The following is a 23332-nucleotide window of genomic DNA, read 5'->3' as shown; positions in this document are numbered from 1 at the left end:
ATAGGGGGGACTACTACAGGGGGCACTGTATAGGGGGACTACTACTGGGGGCACTGTATAGGGTGGACTACTACTGGGGGCACTGTATAGGGTGGACTACTACTGGGGGCAATGCAGCATAGCGGGGACTACTACTGGGGGCACTGTATAGAGGGGGCTACTACTGGGGGCAATGCAGCATAGAGGGGACTACTACTGGGGGCACTGTATAGGGGGGCCTACTACTAGGAGCAATGCAGCATAGGGGGGATTACTACTGGGGGCACTGTATAAGGGGGGCACCAGTCCATTACATTGCCGGGGCGCTTGGATCCCTAGATACACCCCTGGGTAGGAGAAACCTCTGCCCTGGCGGTTAGGGATAGAAAGATCTACAGTAAAAAGGAAGACAATGTCTAGATAGACACCAGATGTAAGACAGGCAATAGGTCGACAGGGACAAAAGGTCGACACAATATTTTTTTGTTTTCTCCTTGGTGCCTAACCCTTTCTGTCGGGGTAGGTTCCTGACCCTAACCATCCCTTCTAGTGCCTAGTCCTCCGGTAAGTGCCTAACCCTAATCGTTGGGTTAAGTGCCTAACTGTTGGGGTAAGTGCCTAACTCGAACCCAACAAAAAAAAATCATGTGTCGACCATTTTCATGTCGGCCATTTGCATTTCGGCCGTTTAACCAGTCGACCATTTGTACATGTCGACCTTTAGTGTGTAAACCTTTTGTGCCTGTCGACCTATTGCCTGTCTAACATCTGGTGCCTATCTACACATTGTCGAACTTTTTACTATAAATCTTTAGACCGGATACCGCCCTGGCCATATAAGCTATAAATCTAAAAAACAATCGAAAGTAAGAGAGCGCTAACACAAAATTAAAATTGTAAAGTAAGATTTATTAGTATCTATCTTCTATGAATTCGTAGTACTTCAACACAGATGTATAACAATATTCTTAATCCATATCAATATTGCCATCAGAAATATGATAATAAAAAATTATACAACTACATTAAACTCTGTTAAGAGATAAAAACACATTGAAAAATACTGTATTAAAAAACACAGACTTATATTGCACTTTAGTTCAATTGAGACTCTGTTTCACAATGGTTTGTCACATTAAGTTTCCTGGTAACACTTAAAACTTAAAAGAAAAACAAATATTAAGTGTCAATTTATCTAGACACTCCCAGATTTTTCTTGCTGTGATTTAAACAGCACAACTCTCCACAGTATAAGATGGTTTCTGTGAACTGTTTTAATAGTTCCTTCAGGAAAATGTACCTTTATCTTGTGCAAAAGAATTAAGTTCTTATCATTCAGTTGTTCACATGTAAATAAATTCATGCATAATTAGAAAAATTTCATGGCCATGAAAAAAATATGTATATAATAAATGTTACCACATCCTCCGGATCTAGCAGGGCTAGTTAATAATGCTATTTTCCAGCTCTATCTCCCTTTTGGATTTATCCACCGCTATGTAACTTGAAACTGCGGCTGTAATTATAGTCAGCAGCCGAATTGTCAGGGGGTATGGAAGTTCTAAAGAGCGTGGAGGTAAGTATTGTAAATCCCTGTATTATATGTGGAGGGAGAACTTGGTGCGCTGTGATTAGATATGTCTCTCCTCCATTCCGTTAGCTCTATATTGCTATGTGGCCGGCAGCTGGCTCCTGTGTACACGGCCAAAGCTAGAGCACGGGGGGAGTTTTACAAACAGCGTGACACTCTGTTCTCACCTCCTTCTCTCTGCCAGCGTCAGCGTCTAACTCCCATCTGTAGAACCAGGGCTGGAGCACGGGGGGAGTGCAGGGAACCAACGTATCCCTCAATAGGAAATCCTTCTCTTTGCCGTCAGGTCGTCAGCGCTCTTTTGTCAGCAGCTGCCTCTTGGGTCTATGAACTCCCAGTGCCGGAGAGTGGGAGGGAAGGATGGGATTCTTGGAGGATGAGATTGAAGCAAACAGGTCTCAATTTGTGATGATTTGTAGTATAAGAACGCGTTTCTCCGCCTTCATGAAGTGTCAGCGGATTGGATTCAGTCATGCTGACACTTCATACGGATTGAGAAGAGACATATATATAATCACAGCGCACCAAGTTCTCCCTCCACATATAATCCAAAATCCAAAAGGGAGATAGAGCTGGAAAATAGCATTATTAACTAGCCCTGCTAGATCCGGAGGATGTGGTAACATTTATTATATACATATTTTTTTCTTGGCCATGAAATTTTTCTAATTATGCATGAATTTATTTACATGTGAACAACTGAATGATAAGAACTTAATTCTTTTGCACAAGATAAAGGTACATTTTCCTGAAGGAACTATTAAAACAGTTCACAGAAACCATCTTATACTGTGGAGAGTTGTGCTGTTTAAATCACAGCAAGAAAAATCTGGGAGTGTCTAGATAAATTGACACTTAATATTTGTTTTTCTTTTAAGTTTTAAGTGTTACCAGGAAACTTAATGTGACAAACCATTGTGAAACAGAGTCTCAATTGAACTAAAGTGCAATATAAGTCTGTGTTTTTTAATACAGTATTTTTCAATGTGTTTTTATCTCTTAACAGAGTTTAATGTAGTTGTATAATTTTTTATTATCATATTTCTGATGGCAATATTGATATGGATTAAGAATATTGTTATACATCTGTGTTGAAGTACTACGAATTCATACAAGATAGATACTAATAAATCTTACTTTACAATTTTAATTTTGTGTTAGCGCTCTCTTACTTTCGATTGTTTTTTATCTTATATGTATACGGGGACTGAGTAATCCCCTGTTTGAGAGAGCTGCAGACACTTTTCCTTTTTTTCTCACTTATTACACTATTGGCGCCATATTCGATTTTTTGTATTTTTATTTTCTGTTAAGCTATAAATCTGCCTGAATATAATATTCATGGGCTGTGAAGAGAAAAAGGCGTTTTTACTTATCAAACAGAAAGTTTGTCCATTGCTTATGAACAATGAGCCACTCAACCCTGTCCATCGAAAGCCCACTCATAATATACACAGCTTCAAGGGCACAACCTTTATGCTTCAACTCCTCCTCCCACCTTGAGCTGTGCAACCTGAGAAATCAAAGAGCCTCTCAAAAACGCCTTAAAGGTGTTCAAGACCAGAGGGGTAGAAGAGGAGACTGGGAGACTGCCACAAAGAGTTGGGAGATCACCCCCATCTGCATCAACAAAGAAAGGGTTAAGCATCCAAAAGGAGACGCACCTAGGAAAGTTAAGATTCAAGGTCAAAATCAAAGAGGAGTGGTCCTAAATCCCTCTTGACAAATATTCTACCTCAGTAACTGCAGGGAGCAGGGAACGGAAAAGCAGAGCCATATCCATTTTAGATAAGGCATTGTGAAACAGAGAAACAGTAATAACAGCGGGTACCTGGGGACACCATACTTGTATTCATGCATATTATATATACTACACACACACATGCACATCATAAAGGTAGATGGCGGCAATCAGGGAATGAAATACCTAGCTGCTTTGAGAAATCAACATTTCAATGTATTTGCGTCAAGACTAAAAAATATAGATTTATATAAGTTATACTGTATATGCATACACACACACAAACAGCATGTCTTTACTTTCTGTTCTATTAAAAATTTGTTTGACTAGTTTAGTCAATTAAATTGATAACCATGTGTTTACATTGTTTATTTATTCAGTATTATTGTGTGTGAATGTATAGACTATATACTTTTCTCTTGTGTATATATAGCCATCTGATTATTGAATATATTCTTATGCAATTTAAAGAAACAATGTGTGTTCTATAAGCCGTACAAAAATTATATTGATACAGTAGTCCCTGCTGTCTGTACAGCACAGTATATTAGGATACACTCACCGTTGGGTCTGTGGTACTGCATGGTTCGTACCTCACATCTGGGTCAAACATGATTTTCAGAATCAGTTTCCTCCTTTCCTTTGTAATATAATGTGCCGGTTCTGCTTAGTGTAACTAGAGAGACAAAATAAAGCTTAATACTCAAAAGACAGAAATACAAAAAGCTTCACATAATTACACTGTCTAAAATACCAAGAAACATTAGACAAATTGGAGGATATAATCTGTATAGCGTCTTCTATTGTTAGTGGATAGTGCTTTAAGTTTCCTTAAAAAGTTCACTCTGGCAGAGTGGTTTATTTTATTTAATGTAATAACAACAGGAACTAATCATGTAATACTGTGCATTAAGAAATAAGCTGCAATCTGCAATAAGTTTAAAATACTCAATTATTGTAATTTCACAATTGTAAACTGGTTATTGTCAGAATAATAAAGTATGTGATTCTGAAGTTCCTGTAGTGACATAGGACTGCTAATGAGAAAAGCGACGTCCCAGTCAGACACAGAGCCCCTTCAGACCATTTAAACTTTTAAAATTATTACGCTAATGGTTGTTTTAAATACGGGTTAGTGCAGAGTTTGTGGAGGGGCACAGCTTCAGGGACAGTGGGAGGATACTGTGCAGAGCCATAACCTGGCATCAAAGCTAATGTGCAGAACCATAAACTGATGCCAAAGTCACCTACCTGCTGCACTGACCACTTCCGCTTGTTGACCAGTGACCCTGCACTGCAGCCATCTGAATTGGTGGATCACGGTGTTCCAGTCTTTCACTAAACCACAGGTTCTCAAACTCAGTCCTCAGGACCCCAAACAATGCATGTTTTCCAGGTCTCCTCACAAAATCACAAGTGAAATAATTACCATTATCTTTCTAAATGTGTCAGTGAGTAATGAGTACACCTGTGCACCTGCTGGGTGACTTTGAAAATGTGACCTGTGTGGGGTCCTGAGGACAGAGTTTAAGAACCACTGCACTAAACTAATGCTGGGTACACACTGGAGAGACCCAGTGGCCGACCAATCGTCGCGCTTGCCAAGCGGGTGATTTGGCTATACACACTTACAAATCGGCCACTCGATATGTCTGGCCAGATTTAAATTTGTCCACCCAGTTGTGATGTCATTGTCGGCGGTTCCTGCGGCTAGTGTACGGGCAGGCGGTGGGTTGCCCATACACGGCCAGATAGGGGCGGATTGGGATGGAAAACCAGCCCGGGAAATTTATAGAAGCAGCCCTAATGGGGGCAGGGTCTGTTGAGGGGGTGAGGTCTGTCGAGGGGGCGGGATCCCTCCTCATAGGGCCAGATTCTGAGTTGGACACAGTTGCAGCTGTCCTTGCGTCTTTTGCTGCAATTGCGTCTTTAGGCTAATGCCGCTTGAATGGCCTTTTCTGGTGTACATCCGTGTTTTCCAAATTTCTACAGACCCTGCAAACATGCTTTGTGCGTCTTTTGATGTCACCATCGGTTGCACCATTAGAACTTTCACCAGGCCTCTGCTAGGCCAATATGAGCAATTCAGTGTCTTTATAGCCAAACCTCTGTAACCACCCAACACATTTCTAGTACACTTTTTGGTGCATGCGTCTGAACTCGTACTGCAACTCTGTAGGAACACCATCGGGAACCAACGTGGTGTAACTCAGGCACATGTGCAGATATAAAACAATGCACAAGAAAAAAAAATAAAACACATTGGTTCCCAAAGGAAAAAAACACACATTGGCTCCCGCAGAAAAAAACAAACATTACCCCCCATAGGAAAAAATAAAACACTATAGCCACCACAGGAAAAATAAAACACATTGGCCACCACATGAAAAATAAAACACATTGGCTCCTAAAGAAAAAGAAAAACAAATTGGCCAGCAAGGAAAAAAATAAAAAACATTGGTCCCCACTGGAAGAAAAACAACACATTGGCCCCTACAGAAATTAATAAAACACATTGGCCCACATAGGAAAGAAAAACACATGGACCCTGAATGAAAAAAAATTAAAACACATTGGCCTACACAAGAAAAAAATAGTGTGAGCAGTGGACATGCCTTGGGCCGAAGGAGGGAGAGGGTGGGGGACTGGCGGTGGGAGTATATCCCAGGGCTGAGTGGTACTGTATGTCTAGAGGGCCTGGGGGTAGGGTGGGTTTTTTATAATATTATATATATATATATATATATAATCCTGTGTTGACCGGCACCCCTAATAGCTTTTACTGGTGGTACAGTATGTAAAATATATTTTATATATATATATATATATATATATATATATATATATATATTTACACTAATACTTACCATCGGGATGTCAGCGGTCAGGATTCAGGGGTTGGGATTCTGACCCCAAGCATCCCAACAGCTGGGATGCTGACTACATCCCTTTTTCCACAAACACAGTTATAAATCTATGGCATAGTCTTCTAACAGGTGTGTTGGAAATTCATGTATTATAAAATTTTCAGGAACTCATTAGACAAAACATATAGCTTTTGTTAAGACCTATATATAAAAATATTATCATTAAATGAAAAATCAAACTCCCCAAAATACTAAACAAAACATCTGACAAACATAGGCAGACAAAGTAGATTAGTAGGGGTCAATTTTTTTTTTTTCCATGTTACATAAGTCACTTACTCAATATCTAGTCAGTATGGTTTGAGTCAGTGAAACTCGTTGAAGTAGAAAGATACACATTAGTAGCATACAATAAAAAGAATATAAGATAAAAAAAACGTAATATATTGCTAGTTTTTATTGTACAACAAAAATTGATTAAGGGGTCTATTTACTCATCCTTGGATGGAGATAAGGTGTGAGAAGATAAAGTCCCAGCCAATCAGCTCCTAACTGACATTTTTCGAACACAGTCTGTGACAGGGCAGTTAGGCACAGATTGTTTGGGACTTAATCTCCATCCAAGGCTTAGTAAATAGACCCCTAAGTACCATAGAGTGCACTGCAAACTAAAATTTGGTAACCATTAAGTAGCGAGTCAGAAGAAATTCAGGCATGAACTGTCAAAGTCACTTTATAATTATCCAAGAAGCAGTGAATGTCAGCTGAGAAATGTAAAAGGAATGTGTGGAAAGCCAAGCTGGGATCAAGTGGCTGATCCCAGCATCGGCACAACAAGAGGAAATGTGTCCCCTGCGGGACACATCAGCGTCTGGCGCTGGGATGCTATTTCTGCTCCCAGCGCCGGGGAAGCACAGGCGGTGAGTAGCCGGCACTGGGACAGAGTATCTGTTCCAAGCGCCGGTCAATCGCCGGCGCAGCGGGCAGAACTTGGCTCCGGGTGCGGGCTTACTGTAGCCCATCACCCGGCAGCCTTGGTACAGCGTCTGCCATGGTGGGTGTTTGGCTCTGGCCAGCAGCCAACAGGAGGCAGACGCGATGAGCCAATCGCGGCTTGCCGCATCATAGCCCTGCCCACTCGCGGTGTCTTGAATTAGACGCCGCTGAGTTGGAAACTTCAGTCTGGCGACGGAGAGTGAGGAGTGAAGACCTCCCGAAGAAGGCACGGCAAGAGTTCCAGCGGCCGCAGAAGAAGCCAGAAGACGCCGCTGTCAAGGAAGAAGACAGGCGGCGCCGGCTTACAGAAGAGAATAAGAGGCGCCGCTGGCCAAGACGGGCCAGCGGCAGAAGAATGTGGCTGAGAACCTGAGAGGACTTTGGGGGTGGAAATGCAGCAGTTGGGCCCTCAGTGAGGCCTACCATATACCCCCTCCCTAGACCACCAGGGTTGTCGGGCACTAGGCCCATGGGGCACATCCAGGCATTAAGCCTGTGGCCATATAGGCGGGCACAAAGCCTGGAGGCAGTATCGGGCTTTAGGCCCTATAGGATTCAATTGCCCCAGTTAGGTGCAATTAACCTGGGTACTAGACCCAGGTCACTAATGGATAAAGTAGATAGGCAGCCTGCCCGAGCCACACAAACCATAAGGTGGCCTGGGTATTAGGCCCAGGCCACTATCTGAGCCCCTCAGGTAGGCAGGCCCATAGGCCTGAGCCCTGTAAATGGTGGCCCTGGGCATAAGGCACAGGCCACAAACTGAGCCCCACCATTAGGCAGGCCCATAGGCCTGAGCCAGCAACATAAAAGGGGACTTTGGGCAGTAGGCCCAAGTCCCTCCTGTGCCCCGCAGTAGGCAGGCACAAAGCCTGAGCCACCAGTCCATTGAAAGTGGTTCTGGGCAGTAGGCCCAGACCACTGGTATAGCAGGTAGGTAGCCCCTGTGTAAGTGCATAGAGGTGTGAGCAGTTGTACAACGCTCACCCTCCAAGAACCCTGTAGAGAGCTGTCAGACTCCCACCAAAAAGGTAGTGTTTCCCCAGTCACCAAGAAGAGGAGCTGGCCAGCTCTAGTTAGGCAGGAAACAAGCATTTAAAGGGACAGCACCGTGTTTTACTCTTGTGTAAATTACCGTCTGTGATTGTTCCGTGCAGGGCAAAAGTTTAGTGGTTATTTGTTATGCATGCCACACTACACACACTGTAGGTTGAGGGCGATGTTGTTGTAGTATGTGTAGTATCGTGACACAGGTTTAGGCCCTGCACAGCTGTGTCATGTATCTCCTTACAGGGACCTGTAGGCGAGTGAGCGGACAAAGAGCAAGAGTGAGCACGGTGAGCAATATCTGTACGAACTGTCTCTCACTGTCTGTTTTTTTCTGTCTACCTTCCTTCAGGGCGAAAAGTGGGTCTTGCATCCCGGTGCAAGGTCGGGTCTTCACCTGGTGCGCGAGTACCTATAGGTGAAAATTCTAGATCTGAGGCCAAAAGTGCCAGTGATGATCTTCACTTAAAATCCAAATCTATCCCTCGGTCCGGTAGGGAGTGTCAGTCGACGTGACGAAGGACGGTTCTCGCATCATCTCCTTCCTCCTAAGTCATAGTGTCCGTGTTCTGTTTGGGAATTCCAGGACCGTCTGTTCAACATACGGTGAGAGGGTGCGACGCAAGGTAAGAAACAGAAGTACACCTGCACGGCAGCAGGCACTGAATCACTCCCCTCTTGTGTAATGTAACTGAAAGTATAGCCCAGGGTTTCTCAGCATTAATTCAATCTTGTAAAACTTCTGTTGCGTGCAAATGAGGAACAAAGACAAGTGACAAGATCACTGTGTAACAGGTTGCATGCAGGCTGCAAAAGTCACAGTTACAAAACAAGTAACACGTGTATATATAATTATCAATTGGGTGGAGCTTTGTGAACTCTTGTGACATTTCAAACATTCTTTTATACGCATGTATATATATATATATATATATATATATATATATATATGTAGCATCATGTAACACTAGGCTACATTACACCAATGTTACACCAAATTTCCATGCAAACTACAATGGATTAAAAAAAAAAAAAAAAAAACAATGTGACACAGCTCTGTCAGATCTATATACTAGGCTAAAGTCTTCTTTACAATTTTCAATTATACATTTTATCTTGATTTATTAGGGAGATTTGTAATGTTCTTTTACTTATCTATTTCTTTGCATTATGCTAGATATAGCAGGGGGTTGTGTCTAGGACTCATGGGGGGCAATGTATTAACAAGCCCACATCCTGCACCACTTATCACAGCAATGCAGGAAGAGTTTGCGCTGCAATTTATCAAAATAAGTTGCCAAAAAGCTGTTGCGCAAATGTGTAACTCTGACCACCTCTTGTCCCCCTGTATCACATCAGTTTAGCACTGATTCCATACATAATAGTGCATATGCGATGCTTAGTGCATCCCGCCCTTAACCAGTTGGCAGTATGCTTAGCTGCCATAGGCAGCTATTGGGACAGTGGGCCTGATTCAGAGCCGAACGCTCTGACCAGAGCGCTCGCTCTGAATCAGGGCCCTCCTCCCTAAAAATGGAGTGGCCTCTTGGATGCTCGCATAGCTGTGGGTTACCACCCACAGCTATGCGAGCGTCCATGATGATGGCCGTGATGGTCTTGACCATCAGGCTTGAGACGAGACCCTGCGGTAGGGTCTCGGTGACCGCAAGCCCTGGAGTGATTTTGGCTCTATCAGAGCCAAAATTACTCCCACTGACATCACTAGTGATGTCAGTGGGGCCGGACTCAGACGGTCGGCGTTCCCATGGGAACGCCTCTGTCTGGCAGCCACACCCTCGGCACGCCCACCAAAGGGGGCGTGCTGTCACTCACCATCGACAGCATGCCCCCTTTGGTGCGAGACCCCGAGTGACGAATTCCTCGTCACTCGCCGGGTCTCGCGCATGCGCACGACATTCGGGTACCATCGACCCGCTTGCGAGCGTCCTTCGCTCGCGAGCGGGTCTGAATCAGGTCCAGTGTTATTAAGCTAAAACAAAGGTACTACAGGAGAAATTGCAGACTGCCTAAGAATACATATAAAGAAGCATTATAAAGAAGTATTATAAGTACCTCTGACACATTGATCCCTTTGTTTGCTTTGTCTATTGGAGATCATTTCAGTACATGATTCCCCTCTCCCCCATAAATTGCTATTTGGAGAATATTTAATTTGCATATAATTTATTTATAATGATAGCTTATCCCATTGTGCTTTATATTTATGACCAAACAGTAATATAACAAGACTGGGTAATAACAGACCGACAAAGTAGTAAGATGGTACGGGATGCCGGTGCTCTGGATCACGGCGGTCAAAATCCTGACGCCAGCATCCCAACAGGGTTAGGATACAGACACCTGTCGGTAGGTATCCTAAACCTCCCCCTCTCCCTACCCTAACACTCCCCGGTGTCTGCACCTAACCTCCCCTGCTAGTGCCTAAACCTAACGTCCCATCCCCGCACCCTAAATAAGTCTCTTTAAAGCAAGTAAAATCTATTTAATCCATAATATGGGATAGCAGCAACATTTCTGGGTTGTTTCACCCCTTTATCAAGGTGAATGATACGGTGGGTGTGTGAGCCCGGCATGATCCTTGGACGGTGGTCAGTATTTGCCTGGTGGAGTAGTTTAAAAATAACAGTGTGGGCTGGTTACCACATGATATTGTAAAGGTACAAGCAGAACTATAACATTGCGTTGTTTTAGTGATACCTTTTTGTTTGAATAAAACCGTTCATTGCACTATGGAGCGCCCCGTCTCTATTTTAAATATCATATTATATATAGAGATGAGCGGTTCGGATTCTGTGGAATCCGAACCGCTCCGAACATTGGGGATCCGAGTCCACCCGAACCCTGTTCGGGTGTTCACCGCCTGACTCGGATCCCCGTTCGGGGCCGAACGGCGGCCGCCTGATGTCGGATTCTCACTAGAGAATCCGACATCAGGTCTCCTCGCGTGTAGGGCAGAGTGCAGTGATAGCGCTCTGCCCTACACAGACACAGACACACAGCCGCCAGCGGCAGCTGTGTGTTTGTTACAGCAGCCAATGAGAGTCACACAGACTCTCATTGGCTGCTGCACGGAGGGAGCCGGCTGGAGCTCACACATGAGCTCCGTCTTCCGGCTCCCTCCTCAGCGTGTGACAGAGCGGACGGCGCGGGAGCGGGGATACAGGTAAGTTTTTTTTTGTTTTTTTTTTACTTGTCAAAGGTCCGAGGGCGCTACTGGGGGGGGGGGTCTGCACTACTGGGGGGGTCTGCTACTGGGGGGGGCTATACTACTGGGGGGGCCATACTACAGAGGGGCCTGCTACTGGGGGGGCTATACTACTGGGGGGGGTCTGCACTACTGGGGGGGGGTCTGCTACTGGGGGAGGCAATACTACTGGGGGGGCCATACTACAGAGGGGCCTGCTACTGGGGGGGGCTATACTACTGGGGGGGGGTCTGCTACTGGGGGGGCCATACTACTGGGGGGGATCTGCACTATTGGGGGGCCATACTACAGAGGGGCCTGCTACTGGGGGGGGGCTATACTACTGGGGGGGTCTGCACTACTGGGGGGGGTCTGCTACTGGGCAGGGCTATACTACTGGGGGGGCCATACTACAGAGGGGCCTGCTACTGGGGGGGGCTATACTACTGGGGGGGGTCTGCTACTGGGAGGGCCATACTACTGAGGGGCCTGCTACTGGGGGGGGCCATACTACTGGGGGGGCCTACTACAGGGGGGGCCATACTACAGGGGGGGCCCATACTACAGGGGGGGCTACTACTGGAGCAGCCTACTACTGGGGGGGCCTGCTACTGGGGCAGCCTACTACTGGGGGAGCCATACTACTGGGGGGCATACTACTGGGTGGCATGCTAATGGGGGGCATACTACTGGGGGGGCCTGCTAATGGGGGACATACTACTGGGGGGGCCTGCTAATGGGGGGCATACTACTGGGGAGCATTCAACTGGGGGCACTGCATAGTGGACCGTACTACTAAGGGGACTGCATAGGGGGCACCACTGCTGGGGGACATTGTGTAAGGGACACCGCTACTGTGGGCATTGTGTAAAAGGGTCACTACTGTGGGCATTGTGTAAAAGGGGCACTACTGTGTGTCGTAACATAAATAAGAGACACTACTTTATGGTGTAATGTGAATCAGGCCCTATGTGCGGTGTAATGCTAATAAGATTGTGCACTGTGACTCCTAGGGCCGTAGCCCACTTTGTAAACAAGTACTGTGACTCTGCTGGCCGTACCCCACTGGGTGGGTGCACTACTTTTCATTTCTGCCACTGCTGTGTGTCAATGTGTCATAATGTGCTTTATACTGTGGTGTCTGTGTCGTTGTGCCGCTGCTTTGTCGCTTAGTAACCAGTCAGCTCACTGCAACCTTTGGCCAATAATGTTGAAAACAATATTATAAGCTGTGATATGGTCTAAATTGACTGGAAATTAATGTTATTGAGGTTAATAATACTCTAGGATGAAAAAAAAGACCAATTTATGTGATTTTAGCTTTTTTTGTCAATTTTTGTAAAAAAATCCAAATCCAAATCCAAATCCAAAGCCAGTCACTGCAGTTTGGCAAATCCAAATCCAAATCCAAAGCCGGACGACGAATTAGAACCAAATCCAAATCCGGCAAAAATGGTCCGGCGCACATCCCTAATTATATATATATATATATATATATATATATATATATATTAGGGGTGTGCACCGGCCACTTTTCGTGTTTTGTGTTTTGGTTTTGGATCTGGATCTTTCTTCGTGTTTTGGATCTGGATTGGTTTTGCCAAAATCACCCTTCCGTGTTTTGGGTTCTGGGTTTTGTGTTTTGGATCTGTATTTTTTTAAAAAAAAGCATAAAAACAGCTAAAATCACAGAATTTGTGGGTTTTTCTGCTCCTATGCTATTATTAACCTCAATAACCTTAATTTCCACTCATTTCCAGTCTATTCTGAACACCTCACACCTCACAATAGTGTTTTTATATCCAAAAGGTTGCACCGAGGTAGCTGGATGACTATGCTAAGAGATACGAGTGGGCGGCACAAACACTTGGTCCATCTATGAGTGACACTGCAGTGGCAGACAGGATGGCAGTTTGAAAAACTAGGCCCCAAACAGTACATAATTCAAAGAAAAAAAAGAGGTGCAAGATGGAATTGTCCTTGGGCCCTCCCACCCACCCTTATGTTGTATAAACAGGACATGCACACTTTAACAAACCAAACATTTCAGCGCCAGGGTCTGCCATACGACTGTGGCTGAAATTATTGGTTCGTTTGGGCCCCCCACAAAACAAGCTGGCAATTAATCTGTCCCTGCACAAACTGGCTCTACGGAGGCAAGATGTCGTCCTCATCCTCCTCATCCACAGATTCCTCACCCTCTTCAGTGTTGTGTACATCCTCATCCTCACAGAGTATTAATTCGTCCCCGCTGGAATCCACAACCACAGGTCCCTCTGTACGTTCTGGAGGCTGGTCTCCCTGGAAGAGTTGATAATTCATTTTATGAACATCATCTTCTCCACATTTTGTGGAAGCAACCTCCTACGCCTTTCGCTGACAAGGTTCCCGGCTGCACTAAACACTCTTTCAGAGTACACACTGGAGGGGGGGCAACTCAGGTAAAATAGAGCCAGTTTGTACAGGGACCTCCAAATTGCTTCTTTTTCCTGCCAGTACAGGTACGGACTGTCTGACATGCCTACTTGGATGCTGTCACCGATGTAATCCTTTAACAGACAGACGCACGCTTGTCTCTGCTGCTTTAAGGATGCAGGTGCAGCTACAGCCCACACATTTCACAAAGACAGAAAAAAAAAAGAATATTTTTATTGTTTGTGGAGCGCACTTTGAGGGTTACACCACCCTTTAACAGACAGATGCACGCTTGTCGCTGCTGCTTTAAGGATGCAGGTGCGGCTACAGCCCACACATTTCACAAAGACAGAAAAAAAAAAGAATATTTTTATTGTTTGTGGAGCGCACTTTGAGGGTTACACCACCCTTTAACAGACAGACGCACGCTTGTCGCTGCTGCTTTGAGGACAGTATCATATGCAGTGACAGTAGACTTGTCAGAAATTGTTGGCACGTCCTTCAGTCCGGACCAGATGTCCAAACCGGCCCTTGACTTATGACACAGGCGCACGCTTGGCGCTGCTACTGTGTTGATGCACGTGCGGCTACATCGCACACAAGTCACAAACACATTAAAAAAATAGTTTTTTATTTTTTGGAGCACTTTGAGGGTTAAACCACCCTTTAACAGACAGACGCACGCTTGTCCCTGCTGCTTTGAGGATGCAGGTGGAATCTAGACGGGATTTGGAACCGGGGACACACTACCTCCATCAATTGTCTAAATCCCACTGCACTAATGGCGGATACCGGACGCACGTCTAACAGCAACATAGCAGTCAAGGCCTCAGTTATACGTTTTGCTTCAGGATGACTGCTGTCGTACTTCATCCTCATCGCTAGGGACTGTTGGAGGGTTAATTGTTTAGTAAAAGTAGTGGTGTCCCTACTTCCTCTCTGGGATGATGAACAACTCCCAGCAGCAGCAACAGCACTAGGAGGAAGTGGTTCTTGATCTTTCCCTATTTTATTTTTATCGGAGAAAGTTTGGTCCTCCATTTATGTTATATTGATATATACGTGCGGCTAAGGCGCACACAAACACAGAAAATATTTTTTTATTTTTGCTGGAGAGTAGTGCACTTTGTGGGTTACACCACCCTTTAAGAAATGAGCCAGCTGGCTCTTTACTTATGGGACACAGGCGCACGCTTGGCGCTGCTCCTTTGTTGATGCACATGCAGCCACAGTGCACACAATTCACAAACACAGAAAATATTTTTTTATTTGGTTTGGAGTGTACTTTGGGGGTTACAGCAGCCTTTTACGGTCAAGCCAGCCGGCCCTTTACTTATGACACAGGCGCACGCTTGGCACTACTATGTTGATGCACGTGCGGCTACTGCGCACACAATTCACAGACACAGAAAAAAAAAACTTTTTAGCACTTGGGGGGAGCACCCCTGACGGACAGAGCACACCCTGGACAACACTACAGCACCCCTTTAGGACTGGGACACTGCACACGACTTTGGAGTGGACACAGCCCCTATGGACAACTGACTGCACAACACAGTCCAGCCAGCCCCTATGGAAGGGGCTTTGAAGTAGTGGACACAGCCCCAATGGACAACAGCAGCACAGCACAACACAGCCAGCCCCTATGGACTTTGAAGTAGTGGACACAGCCCCTATGGACAACAGCAGCACAGCGCAGCACAGCACAACACTACTCTGCACTACACTACACTACACTACACAGCCCAGCCAGCCCTAACTCCCACCCTCCCTCTTCACTGTCCACAGCCGAGTGAGAAAATGGCGCCGACGCGGGTACCTTATATAGGATCCAAAACCCGCGAGATCCGGAAGGCGGGATGATGACGTTTTGCCTCGATTTCAGATCCGAGTCAGGCGGGAAAAGTCGAGCCTGACTCGGATCGGCCTCGGATCGGGGGGGTTCGGATTTCAGAGTTGGATATAGTGGCAATATCAGATGTAGTGGAGAAATTAATTTCTTTTGCACATGCATCTGAGCCGCACCACAAATGTGTCCTGATTTTTCTTGTGCAGAGACACAGTATGAATTTAACCGCACAGTAGCAGAAATGTGTCTGGCATTCCTGGGCGATGAATGGGAGGTAAGATGAGGTGGCTAAATAGAAGCATGTAGAGTTAGTCTATTATGATAGTGTTGCAGGCGTGCCGCTGATAGTGGTTGCATTCATTGAGACAGAACCGGTCACATAGTAGGCTAAATTAAGAAGGATAATCAGCATCTGCCATGGCTCTGGTGCAAGTTTCGATGGTGCCTCAATGGTGCATCTAAAGACACAACAAGCGGTATTTTAGTGTTTATGTATGCTGAAAGTGGGCATCTCAGTCCTTGCACATGTATGTCCACCAGGGAAGGGCTTTATAGTACCAGAAACAACTGTGGCACAAGCCACAGACATGGACACGACTGCCCCTGGTTTGGGTAGCCTGGACAGAATAGAAATTTTCCTGCTAGGGCAATACTGTAAAGCTGGGTACACACTAAATGATGTGTACCTAGCGCAATGTCGTTTGTGGCGGGACCCGGCAGGGGTGCCAGTATCGGCAACTGAATACACACTTGCCAATGCTGGCAGCGGTTGCGTGATGTTAGGGGCCATACTGCATTCGGCAGCATGGCCCCCGCTGACGATATCACCTGTCGGACCTGCAGGCAGGTACGACGGGCAATGTCACTGACAATGCGCGGGAGGGCGCATAGTCAGTGACATAGCAGGTACACACTGTCCGGATTGGACAACAAATCGCCTAGTTTGTACCCAGCATAACAGTTAAGAATGTGTGTGAAAATATTCATCTTTATTCTAATCTGTGTTACTGAATGTGGAGGAGTCTGATGGCATAATAGTGAAAGGTGGAGAAGTCTGACGGCATAATAGTTGTAGGCAGAGAAGTGTGATATCATGATCGTTGTACACGAAGAAGTCCGATGGCATAATAGTTGTAGGCGGAGAAGTGTGATATCATGATAGTTGTACACGAAGAAGTCCGATGGGATAATAGTTGTAGGTGGAGAAGTGTGATGGCATAATAGTTGTAGAAGTCTGATGGCATGATAGTTGTAGAAGTCTGATGGCATGATAGTGGTAGGCGGAGAAGTGTGATGGCATGATAGTGATAGGCGGAGAAGTGTGATGGCATAATAGTTGTATGCATAGGGCTCATTCCATGGTAACTCACGTTGCAGGGTGATGTGGCGAGTGTGTGCATGACTGTCAACAGCTAATGGAGTTTGTGTGAGGTTGGTTTTGTTTGCTGAGAAAGTGAGACGGGTCATGCTTTGGAAGACTGTATACTAGAGTTGCTGATTGTTTGCCATGTGACTCTGTAACATGAGTTACCATAGAATGACCCTCAGGTGTCTGATGGCATAATAGTGGCTTGTGGAGGAGTCTACATGCTGTCTTTGCAGGGGTTTAGTCTACCGGGTTTTCTTGTGCCATCTATCATGGTGTCTGCGCCTACATTTTTGTGGATTTTTTTTTGCCCTGTGTATTTGCACTTTGTTGTTTCTGTTAATTCCTGTAATTGCTTGAAAAAAAGTCTCTTATGGAATATAGCCCTCATCAACTCCATGGTTAAACACATTTAAACTAAAAATAATAATCCTAAAATAATACGTATTAAAAATGGGATTAATACTTAGTCCCAGTATATCATACTCATACAGTTAAAAGCTGGATTGGCATATCTATTAACACAGTATTTTATTATTAATGTCACTCTGCGGGGTCTATTTATTAATCAGGACAACCCTTTCATTGTATTTTTGGAGGTATATCGCTAGTTAACTTCTCCTTGATCAATTTACACACATTATTGCCAGTCCTCTGTTCACTGGGTACACCCACTTTGACAGATGGTTACGCCACTTCAGCGGGCCCCTACTATTGCAATTCCCCGGTGGGCCCTTCAGGCCCCAGTCAGACACTGGTGACACATATTGTATATTTGGTCCAGCTACATTGCAGGCTATATGAGCCAATAAGACAGCAATGCTGGATGGGGGTCAGGGGGTTGTTTGAATATAGAAATGGAACACATGTAAGTTTTGCGCAAACTGTGTAGAGGGATGGAATAGATTAGGGAGGTTAAGTGGGTGATTCCGAAATGTAATAAATGTGGAATAAAAATTAAAAATAGCATTGCGTCCTTTCATTGGTGTGTAATGATTAATGTATATGTTAGGCTTGTGTCTGGTATAATGGTGTGTGAGATTGAACAGGTGTTAGCAGGGTGTATAGGAGTGTAGGTTATGAACTGCTGAGGTGATCACTATGGGAGTTGGGGAGGGAAATACACAAAAACAACAGACAAAAGTATGTGGAGCATAAATCTTGTATTAGTTCAGTATAGCATACACTGAACGTGGCCTGGGATGTGAGTTTCAGGATCACACCTTGTTCAATAGGTAATTGTACTGTACTTGATTTCAAAAGTAATTGTCCTAGGGCATCAACAGATCTAATGTAGATAACAGTTCTGTTAGGTGTTGCCAAGTTTGTATAATCAGATCAGTGGCGGAACTAGCAGCGGTGCATCCGGTGGCTTGCACCCGGGCCCAATGTGGTGCAGAGGCCCATAGATGCCGCTGCACCTGCCGCCAGTGTCCCCAGGGCCCCACAAGTTTAGTGCAGACTGCAGTGAGAGCGGTCAGCACTACACAGTAACAAAATTTGTTATAGCAATGAGACTCAGACAGACTCTCGGTGGCTGCTGCGTCCACGGAGGGAGCCAGCTGGAGCTCACTCATGAGCTCCGCCTTCCGGCACCCCCTGCAGCGGGTGATGGGAGAGACGTCATGTCGTCTCTCCCATAGTGCAGAAGAGCGGGCCAGGAGGAGCTGCTAGCGGCGGTCATGGCAGGAGCGGGGATTCAGATAAGTTGTGTTTTGTGTAAGTGTGTGTGTGTGGACATGGGAACTGGCACAGCATATGGGGGGTGCTACTGGGGGCACCGTATAGGGGGAACTACTACTGGGGGCAATGCATAGGGGGGACTACTACGGGGGGCAATGCATAGTGGGGACAACTACTGGGGGCAATGCATAGGGGGGATTACTACTAGGGACAATGAATAAGGGGCACTACTACTGGGGGTGCTACATGGGGAGGGGGGAACTACTACTGGGGCAATGCATAGGGGGAGGACTACTACTGGGGACACTGTATAGGGGGGACTACTACTGGGGGCACTGCATAGGGGGGCCACTACTGGGGGCACTGCATAGGGGGGCCCAAAGAATATTCTTGCACCTGGGCCCGCCACTCTCTAGTTCCGGCACTGAATTAGATAGATTGCTCAGGTGCTGCTGGTATACCCGTTCAAGTAGTAGAGTTGGCGGAGATTGGGTGCAGAGAACTGTGGCTATATTCTGAGCGATCAGGGACCGGATCCTGATTCCTAAATCTGCTAATAGTAAGGTACCCAATCACTGCCAACAGAGAACAGGTGTTGAATATCTATTAACTACAGAGACATCAGATCTGTCTCTGTAGATTATGGTAGCTCCCACACAATCTCAATTAGGCAGGGACATCTTAACAGCATTGTAGGCCCAGGGCAAAGCAATGCACTGAGGCCCCTCCCCACCTATTCACGGGTAAAAAATGTAAACGATCAATAAAATAACACCTTTAGATTTATTGGTACTTTCAACCACATCAATGTTTAAACATAAAAAAAACATGTAAAGTGTAGATTACTCACTACATCTTCCTCTTCTCTTCTCCAGTTAGTAGTGCAGTTCCTGCTCTGCACTGCAGCTGTTATTAAAGTATGGGGGGGCTCCTCAGAGAGGGGGGCCGGGGGGGATGTGCCCCCCTTAATCTGGCTCTGTGGCTGCAGACTGGGAGGGTAGAGAATGCTGCATGGCCATTCTGATTGTGTGTAATTCACAATCAGAGTGGCCAGGGAGCATCTTTCTCTGCCTGCCTCTCTGCAGGCTGCCCCGCACATAAAGCGAGTAAGGATACTGAATTTAAGTCTCTATACGCTCCTGCCTATACCTTCTAAAACCTGCCTATACCTTCTAAAATTTACGCTATTTGCGTACGCAGTCATAAATGCCTTCAGACCTTGAAAATGTGTTTCCAAAGCAAAAGGTATATTATTCAACATAAAAACAGTAGGTTACACGCTGTGATCTAAACACAATTTAGCGCAAAGAAATTATACAGACCCAAGGTACAGTTATACATACGCACGCGCACTGGGACCAGTTACCGGTATCCATAAGAAACCTCCATCAACAGCATCAGCATGAAGACTCCAGATTGGGGTCAGAACACACATATATATACTAGGGGTGTGCACCGGCCACTTTTCGTGTTTTGTGTTTTGGTTTTGGATCTGGATCTTTCTTCGTGTTTTGGATCTGGATAGGTTTTGCCAAAACCACCCTTCCGTGTTTTGGGTTCTGGGTTTTGTGTTTTGGATCTGTATTTTTTTGAAAAAAAGCATAAAAACAGCTAAAATCACAGAATTTGTAGGTTTTTCTGCTCCTATGCTATTATTAACCTCAATAACCTTAATTTCCACTCATTTCCAGTCTATTCTGAACACCTCACACCTCACAATAGTGTTTTTATGTCCAAAAGGTTGCACCGAGGTAGCTGGATGACTATGCTAAGCGACACGAGTGGGCGGCACAAACACGTGACCCATCTAGGCGTGAAACTGCAGTGGCAGACAGGATGGCAGTTTGAAAAACTAGGCCCCAAACAGTACATAATTCAAAGAAAAAAAAGAGGTGCAAGATGGAATTGTCCTTGGGCCCTCCCACCCACCCTTATGTTGTATAAACAGGACATGCACACTTTAACAAACCAATCATTTCAGCGCCAGGGTCTGCCACACAACTGTGGCTGAAATTATTGGTTCGTTTGGGCCCCCACAAAACAAGCTGGCAATTAATCTGTCCCTGCACAAACTGGCTCTACGGAGGCAAGATGTCATCCTCATCCTCCTCATCCACCGATTCCTCACCCTCTTCAGTGTGTACATCCTCATCCTCACAGAGTATTAATTCGTCCCCGCTGGAACCACAGGTCCCTCTGTACGTTCTGGAGGCTGGTCTCCCTGGAAGAGTTGATAATTCATTTTATGAACATCATCTTCTCCACATTTTGTGGAAGCAACCTCCTACGCCTTTCGCTGACAAGGTTCCCGGCTGCACTAAACACTCTTTCGGAGTACACACTGGAGGGGGGGCAACTCAGGTAAAATAGAGCCAGTTTGTACAGGGACCTCCAAATTGCTTCTTTTTCCTGCCAGTACAGGTACGGACTGTCTGACATGCCTACTTGGATGCTGTCACCGATGTAATCCTTTAACAGACAGATGCACGCTTGTCGCTGCTGCTTTGAGGATGCAAGTGTGGCTACAGCCCACACAATTCACAAAGACAGAAAAAAGAAGAAGAATATTTTTGTTTGTGTAGCACACTTTGAGGGTGTCACCACCCTTTAACAGACAGACGCACGCTTGTCGCTGCTGCTGTGAGGATGCAAGTGCGGCTACAGCCCACACAATTCACAAAGACAGAAAAAAAAAGAACAATATTTTAATTGTTTGTGTAGCACACTTTGAGGGTGTCACCACTCTTTAACAGACAGACGCAAGCTTGTCGCTGCTGCTTTGAGGACAGTATCATATGCAGTGACAGTAGACTTGTCAGAAATTGTTGGCACGTCCTTCAGTCCAGACCAGATGTCCAAACCAGCCCTTGACTTATGACACAGGCGCACGCTTGGCGCTGCTACTATGTTGATGCACGTGCGGCTACATCGCACACAAGTCACAAACACATTAAAAAAATTGTTTTTTATTTTTTGGAGCACTTTGAGGGTTACACCACCCTTTAACAGACAGACGCACGCTTGTCGCTGCTGCTTTGAGGATGCAGGTGGAATCTAGACGGGATTTGGAACCGGGGACACACTACCTCCATCAATTGTCTAAATCCCACTGCACTAATGGCGGATACCGGACGCACGTCTAACACCAACATAGCAGTCAAGGCCTCAGTTATACGTTTTGCTTCAGGATGACTGCTGTCGTACTTCATCCTCATTGCTATGGACTGTTGGAGGGTCAATTGTTTAGTAAAAGTAGTGATGTTCCTACTTCCTCTCTGGGATGATGAACAACTCCCAGAAGCAATAGCACTAGGAGGAAGTGGTTCTTGATCTTTCCCTATTTTATTTTTATCGGAGAAAGTTTGGTCCTCCATTTATGTTATATTGATATATACGTGCGGCTAAAGCGCACACAAACACAGAAAATATTTTTTTATTTTTGCTGGAGAGTAGTGCACTTTGTGGGTTACACCACCCTTTAAGAAATGAGCCAGCCGGCTCTTTACATATGGGACACAGGCGCAGGCTTGGCGCTGCTCCTTTGTTGATGCACGTGCAGCCACAGTGCACACAAGTCACAAACACAGAAAATATTTTTTTTTGCTTTGGAGTGTACTTTGGGGGTTACAGCACCCTTTAACGGTCAAGCCAGCCGGCCCTTTACTTATGACACAGGCGCACGCTTGGCACTACTTTGTTGATGCACGTGCGGCTACTGCGCACACAATTCACAAACACAGAAAATAATTTTTTTTTGGTTTGGAGTGTACTTTGGGGGTTACAGCACCTTTAACGGTCAAGCCAGCTGGCCCTTTACTTATGACACAGGCGCACGCTTGGCACTACTTTGTTGATGCACGTGCGGCTACTGCGCACACAAGTCACAAACACAGAAAATAATTTTTTTTTTGGTTTGGAGTGTACTTTGGGGGTTACAGCACCCTTTAACGGTCAAGCCAGCCGGCCCTTTACTTATGACACAGGCGCACGTTTGGCACTACTTTGTTGATGCACGTGCGGCTACTGCGCACACAATTCACAAACACAGAAAATATTTTTTTTTTTGGTTTGGAGTGTACTTTGGGGGTTACAGCACCCTTTAACGGTCAAGCCAGCCGGCCCTTTACTTATGACACAGGCGCACGCTTTGCACTACTTTGTTGATGCACGTGCGGCTACTGCGCACACAATTCACAAACACAGAAAATATTTTATTTTTTTAGCACTTGGGGGGAGCACCCCTGATGGACAGAGCACCCCCTGGACAACACTACAGCACCCCTTTAGGACTGGGACACTGCACAGGACTTTGGAGTGGACACAGCCCCTATGGAGAACTGACTGCACAACACAGTCCAGCCAGCCCCTATGGACTTTGAAGTAGTGGACACAGCCCCTATTAACAACAGCAGCACAGCACAACACAGCCAGCCCCTATGGACTTTGAAGTAGTGGACAACAGCAGCACTACACTACACTACACTACACAGCCCAGCCAGCCCTAACTCCCACCCTCCCTCTTCACTGTCCACAGCCGAGTGAGAAAATGGCGCCGACGCGGGTACCTTATATAGGTTCCAAAACCCGCGAGAC

The 23332-nt window shown here is 45.6% G+C and overlaps 1 protein-coding gene across 3 annotated transcripts in view; it reads right to left on the bottom strand.

Moving 5' to 3' along the window:
- The window catches only part of ABCG2 (ATP binding cassette subfamily G member 2 (JR blood group)), a 220922-nt gene that overhangs the window by 116113 nt on the left and 81477 nt on the right, over positions 1-23332 (bottom strand). For all 3 annotated transcript variants that reach the window (XM_088464448.1, XM_088464450.1, XM_088464449.1), the window contains one exon: positions 3874-3987. In XM_088464448.1, the coding sequence (XP_088320574.1) occupies positions 3874-3924 (51 nt within the window). In that variant the 5' untranslated portion in view covers positions 3925-3987. The remainder of the gene's footprint in view (positions 1-3873; positions 3988-23332) is intronic.

The sequence above is a fragment of the Taudactylus pleione genome, unplaced genomic scaffold (genome assembly GCF_031769625.1).
Source record: "Taudactylus pleione unplaced genomic scaffold, aTauple2 ptg000055l, whole genome shotgun sequence".
Lineage (NCBI taxonomy): Eukaryota > Metazoa > Chordata > Amphibia > Anura > Myobatrachidae > Taudactylus > Taudactylus pleione.
Note: the sequence above shows the minus strand (reverse complement) of the source record. Positions and strands in the feature narration are given on the sequence as shown.